We start from the raw sequence: 24,213 nt of genomic DNA on the forward strand, positions 1-24,213 counted from the left end.
CTTTAATAATATTCCAGACATGTGGAAAGGTGCTTGAAAAGAAAATGACCTTTATCAAGTCCTGCAGTGATATACTTTTAACTGATCGATGTGTTCTGTTCTTCCTTCCCATCTCAACAGGCTACAATTCACTCTTACTATGACTTCTGTTGCCCCTTCAGTTTATTTGCTGTAAGGCCACTTTGTAATGGGATTGATGTGCACTTAAAAAGTGACACAGTGGAGGAGAGAGACAACTGCTTTCTTCATGTCCTTGGCAATGTGCAAACAGGAAGAGTCCTTGAAACTTGTCACCTGGATCTGGATGGCTTCTTGCAACAAAATGATTGGGGTGCTGCTGGTTTTCTTCCCAGCGATCCTCCTGGAGATGGACTTCCTTCCCAAGAATGCTGGCAGGAAGGTGTTGATCTCAGGTGCTTCTTCCCAAAGGTCTGTAGCCAGAATGGATGGTGATGTCATTATAGGAGCCCTTTTTTCTGTCCACCATCAACCTACAGCTGAGAAAGTGCCCGAGAGAAAATGTGGTGAGATTCGAGAGCAATATGGTATCCAGAGAGTTGAGGCCATGTTTCACACTTTGGACAAAATTAATTCAGACCCAGTCCTGCTGCCCAACATCACTTTAGGTAGTGAAATTAGAGATTCCTGTTGGCACTCCTCTGTAGCCTTGGAGCAAAGCATTGAATTCATAAGGGACTCCTTGATCTCCATCCGAGATGAAAAAGATGCTCTTAGCCGCTGCCTGCCTGAATCTTCAGCTCATCACCATATCAGGGCCAAAAAACCAATTGCTGGTGTTATTGGTCCAGGCTCCAGTTCTGTGGCTATCCAAGTTCAAAATTTGCTTCAGCTCTTTGATATTCCCCAGATTGCTTATTCTGCAACCAGTATTGACCTGAGTGACAAAACTTTGTACAAATACTTCTTGAGGGTGGTGCCATCGGACATTCTGCAAGCAAGGGCCATGCTTGACATAGTCAAACGCTACAACTGGACATATGTGTCTGCCATCCATACAGAAGGTAGGTATAACAAGAGCAATTCCTCTTATTACTTCTGTAGGACTTTTCTTGCACAACGTTCTGTGCAAGCTCTGTCTAGATTTAACTGTAACCCAAGGAGATGTGTAACCTTATTCCCATTTTGAGTAACTAAGGGCACAATCCTAACCATGTCTACTCAGAAGTAAATCCTATTTTGTTCAATGTGGCTTACGCTCAGGAAAGCGTGGTTAGGATTGCAGACTAAAATGTCTTTGTCAAATACATCTGCAGAGAATCTGGGCCTGGGTGGGTTTTGAATCTATATCTTCAAGGTTCAAATCCAAATCATTTGACCATACTGGGTGCTTATGACAGCTATGCTCTCTATTCTTTCGTTTTGCTTTCAAACATTCTTCCTTTGCTCCTTTGACCACCTGACCCAGGGAGGTAACCCAGTGAAGGACTTTTCTTAGGAACAGACTTTCCTCATGGAAAATAAAGTGAAGGAAGTGTAGTATACTTCCCAAGTGCTGAATATTAAAGCACAACATCGTGGGAGTAACTAGGACAAACAACTAACAGTTTCTTTCAAATCCATATTTTGATGTGAAAATATTGTGTTTCTTAGCAGAAAAATCTAAGGCCTATACATACACACTTTTCTGGGATTAAGCCCCATTGCACTCAGTGGGGCTTTCTTCTGACTAGACCTGCATAGACTTGTGCTGTAAGTTTACTTTGGAAGAGGTATGCACCTGCATGAACGAACATATCTGTGCTACTACTTTTTGCTTAAACGAGTCCTTTGCTCTCCCCTTTTTTATACAGATGAAATAATTGCAACTTCAAGCAGTCTTTCAATTTTAATTAAATAGGTAGCAGATGTGGAAATCTACAGGCAAAGTTAATAGTGGCATAGACAAATCATTCTCACAGAAAAATGTGCCAGTTCAGTAATGAAGTTTATAGATTTTCGATGAGGCAAGTCCTGCAGTTTTGCCTTGGAGAAAAAATCTGTCTGTAATGTCAATTGTATTTTTGCTCCTGTGAAGACCAAGGTGCTTCAGGTGTTTTTAAACCTAAACATTGACCCACTCAGGAAAGCATAGGAGCAATTTGTGGGCACTTTTGGTTTGCCAGAGGACTGCCAAAAATATTGCTGTTAAATAATTCAATTGCTGTTAAAGTGCTGTTAAATAAAATGAAATGAAGTGGGGAAAGATCTATGTTATTGCATAAGTACAGAGAGTTGTCCTGTGCTTTGTGAATAGATACCTTGCTGAATAGTGACTACCAGCAAGCAAGAAGCTTAATCAGCTTTAACACTGTAGTAAAGGATGTCGAGGAAAAGGAATTTCCTGTTAGGAATTGGGAGCATTAATTTATATCTGGAGTATGGCAATTGTCAACAAAGATAAAATGCAATTAAAATTGTCTATAAAGGAAGAGGTATTATTGTGATCTCTGGTGAAGGTGATTATGGTCTGTGCCTCTTCAGCTGCAAAATTTGTGACTAGGGTAGCACAACGCATTTTTGCATTATTTTACTCTTTTTAATTTCATTTGGTAATAAAGAGACAGTTTTTCATGATTCACTTGTGTCTGTAATATAGTTGGATTTTAAAAAAAATAGGTTGTCCTCATGAAAAAAGGAAGTCTTCAATTACAATCATTAGGATTATTTCTGGGTGATTTGGTGTAAGCCATTAAAACATGGAAATAGTTATTTTTGAAATATGTTACAAAAGGGAATAACTATTAGTACAGTTCATTTTTGTGACAATCTATCAGTGAAAGAAAAATCCCAACTGTTGCATACTGTTGGCACTGAATGATAAACTGCTTGTGGACATGAATAGATGTTGTGACAGGTGAAGGTGAAGAAAATTTCCTTACTTATGATATAGGTGACTCCCTTTCAAAATAAATGGGATTATTGAGTCATACTGAAAAATGTATTTTAAAATTTATATATACTTTGTAGGTCAAAGAGATCAAACTCACTTTAGCCATTTTGTATACAAATGGGAAAATATTTCAATTAGTTGTCTTTTTAAGTAAATAATGTTTAAGAAGAAGTATTTATTGTGGGGGAAGTTCCCTCGTTGTATCCATTTTGACAATTGTGGATTTTGGGATCAATTCCACTTTCCATCATGTTGACTTTTTATTCAACACTATCATGACATGAATGTTTCATAGACATCATGGCAATGGAAATTGTTATTTTTCACACACTCACTTCTCTAAGATGCACATCCTGATCTATTGAGCGTTTTCTTGGAAGGAAGCTCACTAACCTGAATAGGACTTATTCTAAGGGCGCAATCCGACCCTGTGCTGGAACAGGTAAGCCAACAGGCTTGCGCTGTAACTAGTGCAGGATAGGGGCCATTAGCAGCTCAACCAGAGGCAAGGGAAAACATTTCCCCTTACCTTCAGGTAAGGGCCACTGGCCCCTATGGGTCTCCTTGGACTTGCGCCACCTCTTAAGGTGAGACTTGAGACTTGAGATCCCAAGTCTCATGCATGGGATCCCCACTGTCCCACCACACTTCAGATTATAGCACCTCATTTTTTCAAATACATAAGGCATAAAATCCAAATAATTATTTTTATGGTGGGAAAAAGAAAGCAAGCACCTATAAAACACTATTAGAGAGCCAGGATGGTGTAGTGATTCAGGAGTTGGACTTAAACCTGGAAGATCCAGGTTCAAATCCCTGCTCAGCCATGAAACTTCCTGGATGACTATGAGCCAGTCAATATTTCTCAGCCTCACCTAATTCACAGAGTTGTTGTGAAGAGAGAAGAACGACATAAACCACCCTGAGCACCTTGGAGGAAGGGCAATATAAAAATGTGAAAAATAAACAAAATAATAAAAGTTTCTTGAATACTTTTATTCTAGAATAGAGTTACCTCTACCTGTTGCAGTCATATGTGTTATCTTGGTCATACATTAAACATTCTCTAGCAAATGAACTATGACTATCAAAAACTAAATACATAATTTTGTGCAATTCATAATAGAGAAATTCCTGCTTATTGTGTTCGTTCTGGGAGCTGTTCATGGGTTGTGGGATCAGAAGTTTGCCACTCTACTCAAGGAGAACTCAGTGTCAAACTAGATGTATATGGGTTCACAATGGAATCTCTCATCTTTTTATAAAAACTAAAAGCAGTTGTAAGACCCAAACTGGGTTAGGACCATGGCGCTTTTCCCAGGGGGCATTTTTCCAGTCTAAAATTCTCCACAGTTTCCCCTGTAGGGGCAGGGTGACCAGATACCATGGAGGACAGAGTGCCTATACCTTTAACCAATGTATAGAACAGGGAATTTCGGCAGGTGCAGCTTTTAAAAACCTTCCATGTTGAGCTGCACCTGCCAAAATTTCCTCCTCTATACTATAGTTAAAAGTATCAGCACTCTGTCCTCCATGGTATCTGGTTATCCTGTGTAGGGAAAAACATACAGATATAATGCAGATGGCAGTTTGAGGAGTGTGCTTTATAGTGCAATCTTAGGCTAAGTAAATCCCATTGAGTTTAATGGCGCTCACATGCAGGTAAATAAAAAAAGGATTATCACCTGATGCATGTGTACCTGGGAGTAAGTCTCATTGAACACAATGGGACTTACCTTTGAGTAGAGATTAGGAAAATAGTGCAGGAAGAAAGCAGTTGTAAAAAGTCCTTCCCGTAGTGCCACAACCCAATTTAGGCCTCCCTGCTTTTAATTTTCACAGGGCGGAGATCTTGATCACAGCTCTCCCGTGTTTTGTTTAGCTGTGACTTCAGCTCCGTAATGCTTTTTAGAGACTATACTACAAATTGCACAGTTATTTTGCACTGCTTCTCTTTAGAATAAATGTTCCACCTAGACTGAAGTGGAGCACACTTGTTTCTTTGTGCTGACTTTTGCCAGTGACCGATGCACAGGAAGGGTGTTTTCACCTGTAGTGGAGAAACTACAGTTCAGTGGTAGAGCACATATTTTGCATGGTGTCTCAGCAGGGCTGGGAAAGACCTCTGTCTTAAACCCCGGAGGACTACTGACACTTAGCATGGACGATATAAATTAGATGGATCCATCATCAGACTTAGTAGAAGGTAGCTTCCTGTGTTCACACAAGACTTAAACTAGTTCTTCTGTCAATAATTTGGTATATAAATGTAATGCTGGCACATTGGTCAGAATGCTTGTTTGCAAGTCAAATGCCTTCACCTTCAATTCCGCATTCACAAAGATCAGATCATGCAAATAGCATGAGAATAGGCTCAGTGGTAAAGTAAGTCATGTATGAAAACATTCAATGATTAGACCTCCCTAGAAAGACAGTGACATTTCCAAGCTAATTATCTTGAACTCACTGAGAAGAATGACAGTTAAAATTTCTTTGATTTGCTTGCTTTTGAAACTATCGGCCCACAAAGAGATGATACAAGATGACTTCTACTAACTTGAGCCTAATAATGAGAGACTTTCCACAAGAAAACAAATGCCAGATCTTATTTTTAGCAGTTTACTAGTGCTAGTCTAGCAAAAGAAGGTGACTTTTTGATTTGACTCATCCTCTGACACTCGACTCTTATTTCCGAGTCATTGCCCCCCCCCACACACTGATGTTTCAGCTAGTAACCAGTTGGGCAACTGGTACATCTTTATGGATCCTCCACATGGATTGGTTGTGATCTTCAATGCAATACCTGGCTCCATCCAGTTTCATGCCTTGCGGTCTCTTACATGCCCTTCTCTCCATCCAGGGCTGATGCTGATGTAATGATGCATCAGCCATGCTGCTGAAATATAGATTAAAAGTGTTAGGTTGGGATGCAACACTCACATGGTGATGGCAGTAAAGCTCTGAGAAGTTCCTGCAAACGTCATAGACAGAATTTGTATTCCAGTGTGTGTGTGTGTGTGTGTGTGTGTGTGTAAGGTGCATGATGCAGGAACCTGCTGAAATAAAGCCAGTCTAGTTTTGGTGAGTGCTAATTGGGATGCTGATTGGGAGCCCTGTTCATTATGCCTGAAGTTCAGTAGAAAAAAAGACTGTATATAAATGAAACACAAAAACATTCTTCCATGGATATGGAGGACAAATGGCCTGTTGGGTTTGTCTCTTAGTTTTTCTCTACATGCGAAAATACTCCTTATTAGACTATTCTGATCCTACTTCCCTTAGATCAGTTTCTGTTTTTGTTTTCTGAAAGACCACTGTACAAAATGCTATCTTCTTATTAGGATCTTTTAAATCCCATGCAAGCCCTTGGGACAGAGGAGAGAAGAGGGAGAAGTATTAGCCTTTAATTTTTCCCACCTGCCAGTGGCACAAATGTCTTGATTCATTTACTTGAACTGGTATAAGTGGGCAGTAATCATTCATATCATTTCACTGAAAATGTCAGTCTGCACCACACAGCTCCGTAGTCAAGAGAAATCATCACAGACAAGTCATCTTGCCAGGTTATCATGTGGTTCCATCCTGCAGCTGCATATCAGGGAGTGCATTATTTTCAACGGAAGTACCAGACAAGTAATGAAGTGAGAGGATCTATGCATCTGTCTGTGCAAATGCCTGTTACTAGGCATCTTTGCTCCGAGGCATTTAATGTAGAACTGTTGCTGGATTTTAAAGGCAACATCCAGAGATTCTACAGTGTCTCATCTCAGCTCTGAGGCTGCATTCAGAAACCAAGGCTGCATTTGTTCTCAACCCAAGTGTGTAGTGTATGAAGAAACAATCAGCTTTCCTTCCATGCTTTCTTGCATCTCCTTCACCAAAGTCCCCATTTACTCTGGTGGGAGGGATTTGTTCAACTTGGTGGGGACTTATTTTGAGCCTGGTTGAAACATGACAGCTTGTGAAGAAGTGGAAACATATGAAGTGGGCTAAGTCATGGGGAGACCTGGACTAATAGTTTGAAAGCAGCAGCACACTGCACCATTAGAATGGTTGATTTTATAATGGGGAGTCTGATGTCCTTTGGGGGTCTAGAGACGAACCTGCAATAGGGGCATGATGGCTATAAGAATGAAGGTGAATATTCCAAGGAGGCGTCCACCATTTTTAAGCTGAAGATGGAATGACAGAATGGCCTTTGTCATTGTGAGCCCCTATACAGAGGCCCAGCGGAAGTGTATACCACAAAGGAAGAAGGGCTCTGCTAAATCCAGGAGGGTGCCCACATGGCTAACCAGCCAAGTTAGAGAGGCCGTAAAGGGCAAGGAAGTTTCCTTCCATAAATGGAAGTCTTGCCCTAATGAGGAGAATAAAAAGGAACATAAACAGTGGCAAAAGAAATGTAAGTAGGTGATACGGGACGCCAAGAGAGACTATGAGGAATGCATGGCCAGCAACATTAAGGGGAATAATAAAAGCTTCATATATGTTAGCAGCAGGAAATCCACCAGAGAAGTGGTTGGCCCTCTGGATGGTGAGGGAGGGAAAGGGGAGATAAAAGGAGACTTAGAGATGGCAGAGAAATTAAATGAGTTCTTTGCATCTGTCTTTACGGCAGAAGACCTCAGACAGATTCCGCTACCCGAACGGCTCCTCCTTACCAAGGAATTAAGTCAGATACAGGTTAAAAGAGAAGATGTTTCAGACCTCATTGATAAATTAAAGATCAGTAAGTCACCGGGCCCTGATGGCATCCACCCAAGAGTTATTAAGGAATTGAAGAATGAAGTTGCTGATCTCTTGACTAAGATATGTAACTTGTCCATCAAAACGGCCATGGTGCCAGAAGATTGGAGGATAGCAAATGTCAAGCCTATTTTTAAAAAGGGAAAGAGGGGGGACCCGGGAAACTATAGGCCGGTCAGCCTAACATCTATACTGGGTAAGATGGTGGAATGCCTCATCAAAGATAGAATCTCAAAACACATAGACAAACAGGCCTTGCTGAGGGAGAATCAGCATGGCTTCTATAAAGGTAAGTCTTGCCTCACAAACCTTTTAGAATGCTTTGAAAAGGTCAACAGGCATGTGGATGCGGGAGAACCTGTGGACATTATACTGTATATCTGAACTTTCAGAAGGCGTTCGATATAGTCCCTCACCAAAGGCTACTGAAAAAACTCCACAGACAGGGAATTAGAGGGTAGGTCCTCTCCTGGATTGAGACCTGGTTGAAGGCCAGGAAACAGAGAGTGGGTGTCAATGGGCAATTTTCACAATGAAGAGAAGTGAAAAGTGGTGTGCCCCAAGAATCTGTCCTGCTTTTCAACCTCTTCATAAATGACCTGGAGGCAGGGTTCAGCAGTGAGGCGGCTAAGTTTGCAGACGACACCAAACTTTTCCGAGTGGTGAAGACCAGGAGTGATTGTGAGGAGCTCCAGAAGGATCTCTCCAAACTGGTAGAATGGGCAGCAAAATGGCAGATGTGTTTCAATGTAAGTAAGTGTAAAGTCATGCACATTGGGGCAAAAAATCAAAACTTTAGATATAGGCTGATGGGTTCTGAGCTGTCTGTGACAGATCAGGAGAGAGATCTTGGGGTGGTGGTGGTCAGGTCGATGAAAGTGTCGACTCAATGTGTGGCGGCAGTGAAGAAGGCCAATTCTATGCTTGGGATAATTAGAAAAGGTACTGAGAACAAAACGGCTAATATTATAATGCCGTTGTACAAATCAATGGTTAGGCCACACCTTGAGTATTGCATCCAGTCGCCACATCTCAAAAAGGATATAGTGGAAATGGAAAAGATGCAAAAGAGAGCGACTAAGATGATTACTGGGCTGGGGCACTTTCCTTATGAGGAAAGGCTATGGCGTTTGGGCCTCTTCAACTTAGAAAAGAGTCGCCTGAGGGGGGACATGATTGAGACATACAAAATTATGCATGAGAAGGATAAAGTGGATAGAGAGATGCTCTTTACACTCTCACATAACACCAGAACCAGGGGACATCCACTAAAAGTGAGCATTGGGAGAGTTAGGACAGACAAAAGAAAATATTTCTTTACTCGGCGTGTGGTTGGTCTGTGGAACTCCTTGCCACAGGATGTGGTGATGGCATCTGGCCTGGATGCCTTTGAAAGGGGATTTGACAAGTTTCTGGAGGAAAAATCCATTATGGGTTACAAGCCATGATGTGTATGTGCAACCTCCTGATTTTAGAAATGGGCTATGTCAGAATACCAGATGCAGGGGAAGGCACCAGGATGAGGTCTCTTGTTATCTGGTGTGTTCCCTGGGGCATTTGGTGGGCCGCTGTGAGATACAGGAAGCTGGACTAGATGGGCCTATGGCCTGATCCAGTGGGGCTGTTCTTATGTTCTTATGACAATCTGTGTGCTGAACCCAGTTTCAGGTCCCCAGACTCATTGCCTCCTCAAGTCATAGGCTATCCTCCTTCCTTACTTGACATAACTTAGGCACACAGACCCAACCATGTGGAAACAGAATTAGACACCTTCCCTTTGCACAAAACTTTCTTTTTAAATGCTCCTTACTATTTATTTTCTGTTTCCAACATCATGCCTCTTTTTATGAATCTGGCATCTGGCCTGGATGCCTTTAAAAGGGGATTGGACACATTTCTGGAGGAAAAGTCCATTATGGGTTACAAGCCATGATGTGTATGTGCAACCTCCTGATTTTAGAAATGGGCTATGTCAGAATGCCAGATGCAAGGGAGGGCACCAGAATGAGGTTATCTGGAGTGCTCCCTGGGGCATTTGGTGGGCCGCTGTGAGATACAGGAAGCTGGACTAGATGGGCCTATGGCCTGATCCAGTGGGGCTGTTCTAATGTTCTTATGTACAGTTGTTCTGAAGAACCTTATGACAGCAGGTTCTGGGGGGTGGAAATGCCTACCAGCACCTGTGGAATTCTTGAACAGTATTTTCTGTTGGAACTCCTCTTAGGATGAACTAAGAGCACAGTCAGGGTTAGATTATGTCAGAGGTTCTGGAACTGGGGCATCACAATGTCCCAGCCTGAGAAGCTCTGCCTTTGCCCCTTTAAGGGGTGGGGTGGGGGGGGTAGTGGCGACTTGATCAGAATGATTGCGCCACCAGCAGGGACCCAGGAGCTTGGTTTTTACCCACCCCTGTTTGCTGTGCGTCCAGGAAATGCAGGGAGCCCCATGCAGCCCTCTGTAGTGGTCCCCACACCTCAAAAAGTTGAAGAAATGCAATTGTGACCCACTTCTGGGTTGTGATCGCGCAACCAGAAGTGGGTTGCAATTGCATTTCTTCAACATTTTGAGGTGCAGGGAACCTATATAGGGCTCTGCGGGGCTCTCTGCACCCCCTAGATGCCACAGTAAGTAAGGATGAGTAAAAACTGAGCCCGTGGGTCACCACCATCCCCCTGCCCTACAAACACTTAGAGCGGCTCAAACTCTACGCAAGGGTTTGAGAACCACTGGATTATATTAAAGTAACTTGCACAGGGCTGTAAATTAGAACTGCTATCCATAATGTTGAAATAACCATAGAAAGAAGTCAAGTGGAAGCATATTTCTCTTTGCAAAACACTTTGCAAAGAGTACTTTGCAAAATACTTTGCAAAACAGCTAAAACATAACACACAGTTTGAGGAAGGGGGATTAGCAGCATTCACCAGCATTGTCATTGCTCCATTTCTTTGTATGGGGAAAGGGGAAAGGTCCGTAAGTAGGAAAGCACTAGGGGAGTTTGAGAGGCATGACCTTGTAGGGCTGTTGCTTTCGCATCTTGAAAGGCTCATTTGACTACCCATAATTCTGACCATAGCTATGGAAAACAGAATAGGAAGCACACACAGTGAGTAAACCATTGCTGGTGGTCTCTGGATGTATCTGTTTACAGACTGGTTCATATGACTAAAAGAAACAAGTTTCACCCTATTATACTAAAGAGCATAGGCTATTCATCTTAAAATGCGCACATTTCCCATTAGTATGTAGAAAACACATCTGCAGATTGTTATCAGAGCACAAAGGATCCCAGTAATCAATCAGTCATATCAGTGCACATATGCTAATTTACAGATAGCAGATTGTTTACAGGCAACACTGTGTTATAAAGAATATATGTCAATGAAGATTTAGTGCAAAACTACATTAACTTATTTTTTTAGTGTTTGTTGATCTCATGATTTGCACTTGTGTCAGAAATTTTTTCCCCACATTTGCGCATGCTCAGGAAATACACATTTGCTTCTTCCTGAATCTTTAATTAAAACTTTCATTTTTAAGAATATTGAATATAATTTAAAAAAAGAAAGTAGTACCTCTATAACAATGGTGTATAAATAATCTCTGATTCTAAGCCTCAGAAACTGTTCCAGTGCAACGCCTGGCATCCTTTTTAATTAAACATTGACACTGCAGAATCTCTCTTCGTTGCCGCGTGATGGTTCTTCATGGTCAGGCAATCAGTCTACATAGCAATGATTCAGAAGAAGATAAGATCTATGCATAAATTAACTCACTGGGGAAAAAAACATGGAACATGGCTAACTGTATGCGTGATCTCATTTCCACAGGAAATATATCCTTTTGGCTCTACTGCATGCGCTTGACATTTCTGGATGTTGAGAAATGTGCTTTTTAATTATATTACTCTGCTTTGTGCAACGGGACAGAAACAATCTTTAAATCAGGCTTGCACAACTGTGACCAACTAAGATGCACGTCTTAGCACCAGCCACGTATTGTATCATCTGCCAAGTCCAGCTACAGCATGTAGTAAAAATAGGAGGTTTATAAAGACCCGGGTGGTCTACCAAACATGACTGGTGCCTGCCTTTGGCATGATGACTCACAAGTTGTGTGAGCTTCCTCTTAATTTTTTTATTATATAAAAAGGACTATGATTACAGCGAACAGTAAAAATATGAATTATTCTCAACTTTCCATATTCCCCTGGAATGTTCTTGACGTGCTTCTTAGTTCTAAACACATTCCAACATTATCCATATGATTGCATGTTACATGAAGATAGTCGTGCTCTCAAGACCCCTACTAAGGTCCCATTCCATGTGACTGTTTCAGATCTCCTCATGACAAGGCCAGCCCTGCTTGGCTGAGTCTTGTATATCAGTGGTAGAGTGCAGTGTTTGGCCTCAAACTTAAAATCCTATCCTTATGAGTGTGTGGACAGGGAATGAGGAGGTGGGGGGGGGGAGTTGTATGGATCTGTCCACTGACTTCTGTGGGTTTTATATGCAACCTCTTTTACATAGGAGGAGAAGATGAAGAAGAGCTGTCATGGCTCCAAACCGCTTCTCCCCACCAAGTTGATGCTTACGAAGTACTTTGTGAGCAGAGAGATCTGGAGCTAACATTTACCCCCCCCCCTCCCTCCAATGCTGTTGAAAGAAGGGAAAGAAATCGGCTGTGGTTCCAGATCCCCTCTTCCTCATAAAGTGCCAAATAGGCAGAGAGAGGTTGGAGGTTGCCCCTCCCTTTACTTACAAAGAATGGGACATGCAGCATCCTTGCTCTACGCTGCTTCAGTCTGAACTGAGTAGGAGTGATGGGTGCTGGTTTTGTGGTAAGAATGTGCTTTTTCTAAGTCAATGGAAAGGGGAATGGAACTATGCCACTCTGTTGCTCCCCACCTCGTTGCTCCTTGGTTGGTACATGAACATGCACAGGCAACATTGAGGGGAGGATTAAGATGGCACTGGGTAATCACATATTACGGGCTCGATTATTTAGATCTGTACATAAACTTAGCACATAGAAGTGGGAACTTGACAGATGACAGGCACACTGGTGAAAAAGCACTTTGCACAAGCAGCCACTACCAAGGGGAAGAGCATATCGCTAACACATGTCTTATCAGAATGCTTACAGGTGTCCTTCAGAAGAATAGATGTCTACCAGGAAACTGAACTCCACTGTTGAAAAAAAGAGCTGCAAGGAACAGATACACTACACAGGTAAGTCAGGGAGGGTAAACTGGAGCTCAAAGTTGGACTTGCAGACACCCTGCATCCCTCAACCTGAGCACCCCAAGCTGTACAGAGCACATAAGAAACTGTTTTCCTTTCCCAGTTCACAATATGTGGAGCTCATGACCTGCCTTGGCTTAACAATTTTTCCTTCCTCCACAGGTTGGAGCACTGTCTCCCTCACAGGGGACACAATGTAAGAATGTAGGTTGCTGAAAGAGGGCCCCTGTTGGCCACACCCCCAAAAGCAGGTAAGCTTCCACCATACAGCAGCGAAGGCAATGGGAAGTAAGACTCACCTTTGTTGAAGAGAACCAAACACATCATTCCATTTCCTGACTCCTGCTAGCCAAGTACTCAAGACTCACCTCAATCAAAGCTGGAACTGATGGAACAGAACAAACTAGAACTAGCGACAGAGTCTCCTGCAGCTCCATACACAGGATGAGTGAATATTGTCCTAATGACCACATTCTCTTCTTCAATGAGTGAATCCCCAAATAAAATATTTCCAAAGGGAATGTGGGGAGCTGAATGAAAAACAACACATCTAGGTGTTAGCACTCAATCTTCATCCCACCATCAACAAGCGCCCAATCATAGGTGCCATATTTTCTGACTACTCCCCTTTATTTCTCACATCTTCCTTGGTTAACAGGCAAATGGGCCTCCTTCTACCATTCACAAAGACTGTTATTCCAGCCCCTCTGTCATGTAGAATCCCAGCAATGCCTACCATCTTAGCAGTGATGAATGGGAAAAATCAGCCATTTCTCTGTGAATTGCTACCTTTGTCCTACCTTCTGGCTGTCCAGAATACATGACAAACAGTAGTTTGATAGGAGCGGCAATACCAAGCATGGGGAAGCCCATGAAAGGGAAAGTTGCACCTTTACCCTGCTGTTTATTGTGCAGCTGTCAGTGGCAGGTCGGGTCCTGCAGGAACAGAGTAACTGGTCACCATAGCTTTATGTGCTACTTCCACATTTCTCTCCATCACTAATCTTGTTTAATAAACACGGTGACTACTTCAGTCATTTCTGTTCTTCTGAAGGTCAGTAAATTGGGAGCCTCTACCATGTGACTCAACTCAGCTTCTGCATGAATGCAGCACATAGGTTGGAAGAGGGCAATATCTGGTCAACCACTACTTCTATCAGGGATAGGGTTCTGCAGGAATGCCATGACTGCCACTTAGCGCACAAGCTAGGGCAAAGACCAAGGAAGCTTTGCTCCACAGCTTCACGGGGGGATTTACATGTTTACAGTCTTGATCTCTGTGCTCTTTGGGTGCTATACAAAGATCTAAGGTGGGGAAGGAAGGAAGGGTCTTGTGTCACTGGCTGGATCCCTGAGAGACTATAAGGGCTCCATCATGAGCCTGTCTTCTGCATCTACTCCTTTGGTTATGGAGTCAGGAATTACTCTATATAGACTGAGGTGTGTCCTACTCCTCTTTTGCATTTAAAATTGCTACTTGCAGTATACCAGAGGGTATAATTTGCCTTGTAGAGGTCACTTTAGCATGTCTCTGTATCAGAATAAGAACACAACCCACAAATAGCCCATCTATTTTCATTTCAGTGCTCTTTTGCACTCGGCAAACAGGTGGATCTTTTGCATTGCCCCTTGTGAATTGCTTTTTACAGTTCTACTCTTGCTTGTACATGTGGTCCTTTTCCAAAAAGGACTGTCTATGGGCACTAAATGTGTTGCACAGAGTGTTTTAATAGTCATTAGGACACCACTCTTGTAAAGGTACCACTCCTGTCGCAGAACTGAAGTACTTCTCTGTCATACCCATGCATTCTTTCTACCCACTGGGCTGGTTAAGTAGTTTGATTGAGATGGTACTCCTTTTCCTCTCAGGCCTAGCTCAGAGATTCAAATCTGAAGAAGAACTGGGGTTTGTGGCTGTAGGAGTCCGGTTTGGTTCTTCTGTTTCCAGTGCCATAGTAATCTGCACTGGAGCTATCTGGTTGCCTGATTGTAGGCTGTGTGTTGAGTAGGGGATATCATTAATGCTCTCATCATCTATTGATTGGTGCATTCTCTGCATAGTGTAATCCTTGTTGAACTCAGGATTACCAGCAAATTGCCCTCGCATTGGTCATGTCATGGTGGCAGCAGTCTGAGCTGGCCTGTGAGATTTCACTGCCCTGCTTTTTGACACCTTATCAGATGCGTGCTGGGTACTGTGCAGACCAAAAAAAGGATGGTGCCTCCATAGACCATTTAAACTGTGTGTGAAGAAGACAAGAGAGGGAAGGGGGGAGAGGTTAGGCTTTAGGCCCAAAGTAGGTCTTGAGGGAAGAGGCTCACAGAATAGATTATGAGGCTGTTCTGGCATAACCAGCTATACGGAAAAGGGAGAGGACGGGGACAAAGGGAGTTGACAGGACATGGGCTTGTACAGAATGAGAAGTGGGAGTGAGAAAGAATCCCATTCAAATGGAAATTTACTTCCAAGTAACATGTGCTCACTTTCAGGCTCTCCACATGTAAATCATTAATCAGCCCTGATTAATCCAAATTGGGTCAGCTGTGCTCTGGTCACACAAAGGCAGGTTTTAACACTTTCTATGCAAAATTAGCTGGTGATTTAAAAAAAAAATTAATTGAGTTGTGCAGATATTAAGTGTGAAAAACTTTAATTTCTTTAATACTTCTGAGCAAAACAAGTCTTAAATCTGAACCAGCTGCAGTTCTCTTGATGCCTGATGCCCCTGATGCCATCTACTGGAGATGGAGCTACTGCCATTCCTGTCCACTTTACTCCAGACTGAGAAGAAAGATAGCCGGTATCTGGCCTTCCCATTTATTTATTAGATTTATATAGTACTTTTCTAAAACCCAAAGTGGTGTACAACAAACCAAGCACATAAAGATAGAATATAATAATCAATTATAAAACAAATAAAAACCATTAAAATAATTTAAAAGATAACAATAAAAGGGCAGATTAAAATGTCAGCAGCATAAGAGTGTACAAGGGGTCCCTAAGAAGTGCCTCCTTCCCCAAAGGCCAGACAAAACAGATGGGTCTTCAAACCCCGCTGGAAACCATATACTGAAGAGCCTGCCCTCAGATCTTCAGGCAGCTGATTGCAGAGGCATGGTACCACAACCATGAAGACCCTACACCTTGTCGCCATCCCCCTGGCTTCAGATGGTGGATGTATCCGAAGAAGGGCCCTCTCTGATGACTGTAGAGGACATGCAGAAATATATGGGGGAAGTCAGTTCTTGACGTATCCAACACCTTGAATTGGGCTCGGAAAGGAATGGGCAGTCAGTGTAGATGCAGGAGCAACGGCATAGTAGATTACACACGTCAAGTCCCAGTGACAAGCCAAACTGCCGCATTCTGAATCAACTGCAACTTTTGAACCATTTTCAGGGTCAGTCCCACGTCAGTCAGAGTGTATTACAGTAATCTAACCAAGATGTCCTAGGTCAAAGACCATTATCGCCAGATCTGACTGATACAGGTATGGCTACAGCCAGCATGCCAAGCCAAAGCTAGGCAAAAGCCCTCCTGGCCACAGATGCCACTTGAGCATCCAGGGACAGCTGCCTGTCCAGGAGGACTCCCAGGCTGTGAACCTGCTCTTTCAGAGGGAGTGCTACCCTACACAGGTATTAGACAGGTAGAGCAAGTTGTTGGTCTAATACCTGCGTTGCCACCTTCCAGATCAGGGGGGCCTCTGTCTTGCCCGGATTTAATTTCAGTTTATTAGCCCTTATCCAGGCCCTGACTGCTTCTAGACAGCACCCCAGAACTTCAACAGCCTCTTTGGAACTTGGTGGAAAAGAGAGATAGATCTGGGTGTCATCCGCATATTGATGGCACCCAACTCCAAATCCCTGGATGAGCTCCTCCTGGATGAACTCTTCCCCATTTAACATGTAAATGTTAAACAACATGAGGGACAAGATAGATCCCTGAGGCACCCCACAAGTCAGTGGCCAGGGGACTGAATGGGTGTCCTCCAGTCTCACCAACTGGATCCGATCTGTCAGGAAGGAGCAGAACCACAGCAAAACAGTGCCTCCAAGCCTCAACCCAGTCAGCTGGTTCAGAAGGACATCTGGTGTCCTTCTGGACCAATGGTGTCAAAAGCCACTGAGAGGCGCTGCAGGACCAACAGGGACGCACTCCCCCTGTCCAGTCCCTGACACAGGTCATCAACCAAGGTGACCAATGCAGTCTCTGTCCTTTTTGGAGAGACATTTTGGAGACTTTTTGGAGAGACAAGGTTTTGGAGACATTTGAGGATTTCACTTAGGAAAGCAGAACAGATGCATGTTCCACATCTGGGAACAAGCCAATAATAAACCATAGTGTGAGGCCTGGAGCTTATAGAGCATTTGATATAATGGTTAATCTAGTTTATGTGAGGGCTTTGCGGAAGAGCACAATTTTCCTAAATATGTCACGCTGGCAGAAAATGAAAATTCAGTTTTAAAAGCCTGTTTGCTGTTTCTTATACCTGTATTGATTTTTGGATGTGGCTATAATTACTTAGATTTAGTAGATATAAAAAAAAGCTTTTTGTGTACTTTTGTTCTTATTTAGAAACAAGTCCCAATTCTGGAAATGACTCCAGATGAATGCATCTGTAGTACTTACTGGTTGAAGGACTCAGTACTATGCTTGCTTAAAATAAAGTGCCATCTTTCAGAATTTTTGAGACCTTCAAACTCCACAACTTCCATGGAGTTCCTATCAGCGATTGAATTATCTTTTTGTGCTGTCACTGTGTTGATTCAGACTTTTAGTACCTGTACTGATCAGAATTCTACAGGGAATAATTAGACCACATATTGTGGGTTGTTTCCTTCTAACTACATACAGGTATCCATATTCACATCCATATGAGTAGGTGATGCTGATTGTATAGAAGAAAGAAATTAGTTTCTGTGATCTCTAAGCAAAGAAACAGAGAGGAAAAAAAAGAAAATTGATCATAAAAATGCTGTGATATTTGAATTTTTTATTCTATATGTTGACAACAGCTAATTTAATCATTTTACAGGAAAAAGCAGATATGCATAAGCAACATTATTGTGATATGTGGGTGGCTTTTAGTGTCAGGAAAAGTCCTGGGTCTCACAGCCTGTCTTTTCATCTGTAGCATGACTGAATGACTTCTCTGTTTAAAAAAAGAAGAAGAAGGCGGGGGTAGGGAGTGATGTTCCATTCATTCCCCTGCAAGGCTTTCCACATGCTGCACAGCACTGCAATCTAGCGCGTGACCAATTTGCAAATGAAACCTTTCCATTTGTGTTTTCCTGTGTGTTCCAAAAGGCATTGAAATAGTGCTTGCAACACAACAACAATTTGCATTTCTTAATGAGGAATTCTGCAGGTGGAGCCATCGGATATCGGCACCAGTGAGATCCAGGGAATAAATAGTTTCATACATGACTCCAAAGGCTGGTACACCACAATCCTTCAATGTCAAGCAAGCCAATCATGTTAACCCTATTGAGTTTAATGGAACTTATTCCCAGGTAAGGGCCCAATCCTACCCACTGATGCAGCCATGCCAATGGGGTGTGCACTGCATCCTGCACTGAGGAGGCAGTCACTGAGGCCTCCTCAAGGTAAGGGGCCATTTGTTCCCTTACCTTGGGGTTGCATTGCAGTTGCATCAGTGCTGGAAAGTTGGATAGGATTGGACTCTAAGTGCGTACAGTGTTGCAGCCTTAGAACATTAAAGAGGACTCATTAAACAAATTTTCACCAATTGCTTCAGATGACAATTTTACTGTAGATTTACACTGCGGAAAATGTAGAAAACATTGACAGTCAGTTCTTGTTATCTGCTAGGGTTAGGTTCCTGGAAATCCAGGTAGAAAGCGAATTTGCAGATATTGAACAATCCTATGGGATCCATGGGATTAGATACAAGGGGTACCCTGGGAGGAAGGGGTACCATCAGAAGAATCCAGCAGAGACCCTCAGGAAACCAATGAGTGCAGCAGGAAGTGCCAAAAGATCTCTGAATGCTGCAGAGACCTTCCAGAGGCTCTAGGAACCTTAAGAACCCATGCAGATCCCTTTAAAATGAGAGGTGGAAGCTTCTGCTGGCCATTTTAAAGGGGTCTGTGCTGGTCACAGGCAGCATTCTGAAGGTCCCTGAGAGAAGTTAGCAGTTCTGTCCCTTGCAGGTAAGTGAATTTGCACATAGGGAATATGCATATAAAGAGAACTGACTGTAACTGTTACCTTTTTCTGAGAAGAAAGTTACACCTAAGGGTCAGACTTTCAGATAACTATGTGAGATCAATATAAACACTAATGCCTACACTTAAGAACAGCATGTGGTGGACTTGTAAGGAGTGTTTCATAAAGGAATGCTGTCATTGATTAATTCCTGACATTCACACCAGGCCTGGCCTTGTGGGGACTAGCGGGGGACTCTGCACTGAATGAATGCAAAGTAAGCTAAGTGTTGGGTTCAGTTATATACTCGTATCTGGAAAGTGAAAATGAGGCTACAATCCTACAGACTTACTGGGGAGGAACTGATCTTAATGAAACTTACTTTTGAGTAGACATGCATCTGCTAGGAGTACACTGTGACGCTCAAACCACTTGCGATGCTCAATACGTGATTTGTAGACCCAATTCTTTAAAAAAGAATTAAAATAGCAGCCATGGGGGCAAGAATCAATACCATGGTGCACAGGTAGGAGGGATTTAACCCTTTCCCCTTTGCACTTCAATTCCAGGGAGATTTGTCCTCTCAATGCAGCTATTATCCCATTGGCACCAATGAGAACCTCTGTCCTGAGGCTTATAATTAGAAATGTTTGAAAATGGTGTTATTTATTTTACTCAGAAGTTCATTGCATTCGGTAAGACTGAGAGCCCAATCCTATGCTTGTCTTCTCAGAAGTAAGTTTCATTATAGTCCTGGGACTGATGCTTTTCAACCTCTACATAAATGACCTGGAGACAGGGGTAAGCAGTGAGGCGGCAAAGTTTGCAGACGACACCAAACTTTTCCGAGTGGTGAAGACCAGACATGATTGTGAGGAGCTCCAGAAGGATCTCTCCAAACTGGTAGAATGGGCAGCAAAATGGCAGATGCGTTTCAATGTAAGTAAGTGTAAAGTCATGCACATTGGGGCAAAAAAATCAAAACTTCACATATAGGCTAATGGGTTCTGAGCTGTCTGTGACAGTTCAGGAGAGAGATCTTGGGGTTATGGTGGACAGGTCGATGAAAGGGTCGACCCAATGTGTGGTGGCAGTAAAGAAGGCCAATTCTCTGCTTGGGATCATTAGAAAAGGTATTGAGAACAAAACACCTGGAGTATTGTGTCCAGTTCTGGTCGCCACATCTCAAAAAGGACATAGTGGAAATGGAAAAGGTGCAAAAGAGAGCGACTAAGATGATTACTGGGCTGGGGCACCTTCCTTATGAGGAAAGGCTATGGCGTTTGGGCCACTTCAGCCTAGAAAAGAGGCACCTGAGGGGGGACATGATTGAGACATACAAAATTATGCAGGGGATGGACAGAGTGGATACAGAGCTGCTCTTTACACTCTCACATAACACCAGAACCAGGGGACATCCACTAAAAGTGAGTGTTGGGAGGGTTAGGACAGACAAAAGAAAATATTTCTTTATTCAGCGTGTGGTCGGTCTGTGGAACTCCTTGCCGCAGGATGTGGTGACAGCATCTGGCCTGGATGCCTTTGAAAGGGGATTGGACAAATTTCTGGAGGAAAAATCCATTATGGGTTACAAGCCATGATGTGCATGTACAACCTCCTGATTTTAGAAATGGGTTATGTCAGAATGCCAGATGCAAGGGAGGACACCAGGACGCAGGTCTCTTGTTATCTGGTGTGCTCCTTGGGGCATTTGGTGGGCCGCTGTGAGTTACAGGAAGCTGGACTAGATGGGCCTGTGGCCTGATCCAGTGGGGTTGTTCTTATGTTCTTATTAGCTCACTCCCAGGAATCTGCGGATATCTTACCAGAAGCAAACACTTCTAGCAGGCACTTGAATTGTGTGGCTAAGAACATCAGACACTAGTGAAAAAGAGTCTGAGTTTAAGAAGTGTGCATTTGAAAGATGATGATGATTAGGTGATATGATATGGATGACGCTTTATAGTACTATAAGCAAAAGACAAATAGGTCTCTGTCCCTAAGGATCTTGTTATCTAAAACTGGGAGACAAGGTTAGAAAGACTGTGAGCAAATGCTGTTGGATGTTCTTGAGAATGAGGACTCAGGAGTTAAGCCAAAAGTCTCACTGAAAAAGAGGGCTTCAAAAGAAGCGAGAGAGAGTGGTGGCACCATACATTCATTCAGGGTGGGAGTTCTATATATAGGAAGGAGTAAGAAAGGAGGGGGTCATGTGACCTGGCAGGAGACCAAAGGGGCTTCTTGACACTTGGCAGTGTTGTGTGTTCACACTTCAGTTGAGTTTCAAATTCCAAGAATCAGTACCATATTATCCTCACCCCCCCCCCAACTTTAAAGTGCTCTATTACATTCTCCTATGCCTGGGGTGGCCAACCTTTCAACTTTAGGGCTCCTGCACCTTTAACAATTGTACAGAAGAAGGAATTTCAGCAGGTGCAACTTGTTATCTCACAGCTGACAAGCTGCACCTGCTGAAATTCTCTCCTCCATACAATTGTTAAAGGTCCAGGAGTCCTAAAGTTGAAAGACTGGCCACCCCTGTTCTTTGCTTTGGAAGAGAATTACCCTACAGAGGAACTGAAATGTGTGTCCTGAAAGAACCTGCCTATTTGTGGAACAAAAGAGCAGATTCTAGTATGTCTGTTTTGTTGAGATATAGAGAACATCTTGATTTCCTAAGAGGATTTGCGTGATTTCCCCCAGTATTGTTTTTTGTTAGCACAAGAAGTGAGGATGCAGAAAAATGCTCAGGAATGCAGCATGAGCAATACATGTTGCCAGAGTTTCTGACAGCCAGCAGTGGGCTAAGGAATTTGCTGGTCTGTGGAACTCCTTGCCACAAGATGTGGTGATGGCATCTGGCCTGGATGCCTTTGAAAGGGGATTTGACAAGTTTCTGGAGGAAAAATCCATTATGGGTTACAAGCCATGATGTGTATGCGCAACCTCCTGATTTTAGAAATGGGCTATGTCAGAATGCCAATGCAAGGGAGGGCACCAGGATGAGGTCTCTTGTTATCTGGTGTGCTCCTTGGGGCATTTGGTGGGCCGCTGTGAGATACAGGAAGCTGGACTAGATGGGCCTATGGCCTGATCCACTGGGGCTGTTCTTATGTTCTTATGACAACTGTGTGCTGAACCCAGTTTCAGGTCCCCAGACTCATTGCCTCCTCGAGTCATAGGCCATCCTCCTTCCTTACTTGACATAACTTAGGCACACAGACCCAACCATGTGGAAACAGAATTAGACACCTTCCTTTTGCACAAAACTTTCTTTCTTTTTAAATGCTCCTTACTATTTATTTTCTGTTTCCAACATATGCCTCTTTTTATGAATTTGTAATCAAAGACAACAGATATTTATTTAGAAAACACTTCAATCTTTGACAAAGATTGTCAGGTATGCCACTTTGGGTCCCCTCAGGGGAAGAAAGTTGGAAAAAATGTGTTGAATAAATAATACATAAATAGTACATAAACTATGGGCAAGGCAGTCTTTTTCACAGAATTCTCACTCTTCAAGTGTTGGTATATCAGATCTCCATAGCAGACTAGCGAAGTCAAACAACACATTAATCCAAAGTGGGGGTGTGTGTTTTAAGAAAAGAGACTCTGATTTATGTCTTTTTGAGTCTGAGTGTAAAATAATATCTTACAAGCAGCCAGCAGCCCTCATTGCATCAGCCCAATACAACAATCTTGTAGGGATGCAGGAGATCAAGCATACATATGAAGATACTATGCCTGCAAAGCTCCAGCAAACAGTTAAATATGCACATCTATTCTGATATGTGAGCAGACATACACTCATTTAAGTAACTGTGGAGTGTGGATTCGGGATCTAGACCAAGGAGAAGTCACACCTCAGTGGCAGAATACCTGCTTTTTCAGAAGAGGATCCTGGGTTCAATTCTTGCCATCTCTACATAAGGCTGAGAAAAGAAACCCTGGAGAGGCACTGCCAGCTCGCCTAGACAATACTGAACTGTACAGACCAATAACCGGACTCATTATGAGGCACCTTCATATGTTCAAGGTGCTAGGATTAAGCTACCACCCATCAAAACATAAGTCACATATTCCGAAGCGCATTTTGAACAATTTTCCACATTATTTCGTGCCTTAGTAACACAGTAGAACCAAATAGGTGCTAAGCTGTTAGTACAAGTGGAGAGATGTGAGCAGTTTTCATCATATCCAAGAAGGAAGATGCTCTCTGGAAAGAATTGAGAGGACACCAGCAAATAGCTTGCCGTGCTAATTTAGAAACTCACAGATATGAGCCAAAATCCAAGCTATGTAGATAATCTGAGCTTCTTTCAAGAATGAGATTTTAAAAAAAATTTTCTTGGAAAATAATCCAAATGGACACTTACTGGTTACTGCATATCTTACTGTTTCTTCAGATGCTTTGTAGCACAATCTTATGCATGTTTTCTTAAAAGTAAGTCCTATGGATTTCAATGGGACTTTCTGTTTTGTAATCATGCAAAGGATTGCAACCTTACAGCATAATCCTATGCATGTCTACTCAGAATAAGCCCCACTGACTTCAATGGGACTTCTTCCCAGGTAAGTGCATATAGGATTGCAGTCTAACAGTGCAATCCTACTCATGACTATTCAGAAGTAAATCCCACTACCTTCATTGGAACTTTCTCTCAGCGAAGAGTATACAGAGTCCCAATCCTATTCCCTTATCCTTATGTCCCAATCCCATCCCCTACCAGTTTACACAATGCAGCCATACTACCAGGGAAGTTATGCATCTTATGGCAGGGGGTGTGACAAGATGGCCTGGGAGAAATAAGTAAAAATATGTCTTACTTCTCTCTCTGTCGGCCACCCTCCTTGGACCTATAGCAGCTATTTAGCTGGTGTAAGTCCAAGGAGCCTCTGGGGGTGTTGGGCTGGGAAAAGGGGGATAGGATCATGGTGTGCTCTAGTGCCTCCAAGATCCACCCACTCCCTTCCTCAAACCACCCCCTGCCTGCCCTGCTCCCCACACCAATCCTCCCCTGAACCACCCACAAACAGCCATGGCTGCCACCTTAACTGCTTCAGGGACCTTCTGCACACCACTGTCGAACACATGGGGCCTCTGGCATTAGTGCTGGTGATCCTGCAGCACATGACAGCAGTGTGTCCTTTACAATGCCTTA

At 42.9% G+C, this 24,213-nt stretch overlaps 1 protein-coding gene across 2 annotated transcripts in view; it reads left to right on the forward strand.

The window, feature by feature from the left end:
- Positions 1 to 247: 247 nt before the first annotated feature.
- Positions 248 to 24,213, forward strand: part of GRM1 (glutamate metabotropic receptor 1) — a 250,976-nt gene continuing 227,010 nt past the window's right edge. The window contains exon 1 of one of the 2 annotated variants that reach the window (XM_066611274.1): positions 248 to 1,022. In XM_066611274.1, coding sequence (XP_066467371.1) covers positions 248 to 1,022 — 775 coding nt within the window. The remainder of the gene's footprint in view (positions 1,023 to 24,213) is intronic. The other variant, XM_066611275.1, reaches the window with a different exon arrangement.

Source organism: Tiliqua scincoides, chromosome 1 (genome assembly GCF_035046505.1).
Source record: "Tiliqua scincoides isolate rTilSci1 chromosome 1, rTilSci1.hap2, whole genome shotgun sequence".
NCBI lineage: Eukaryota > Metazoa > Chordata > Lepidosauria > Squamata > Scincidae > Tiliqua > Tiliqua scincoides.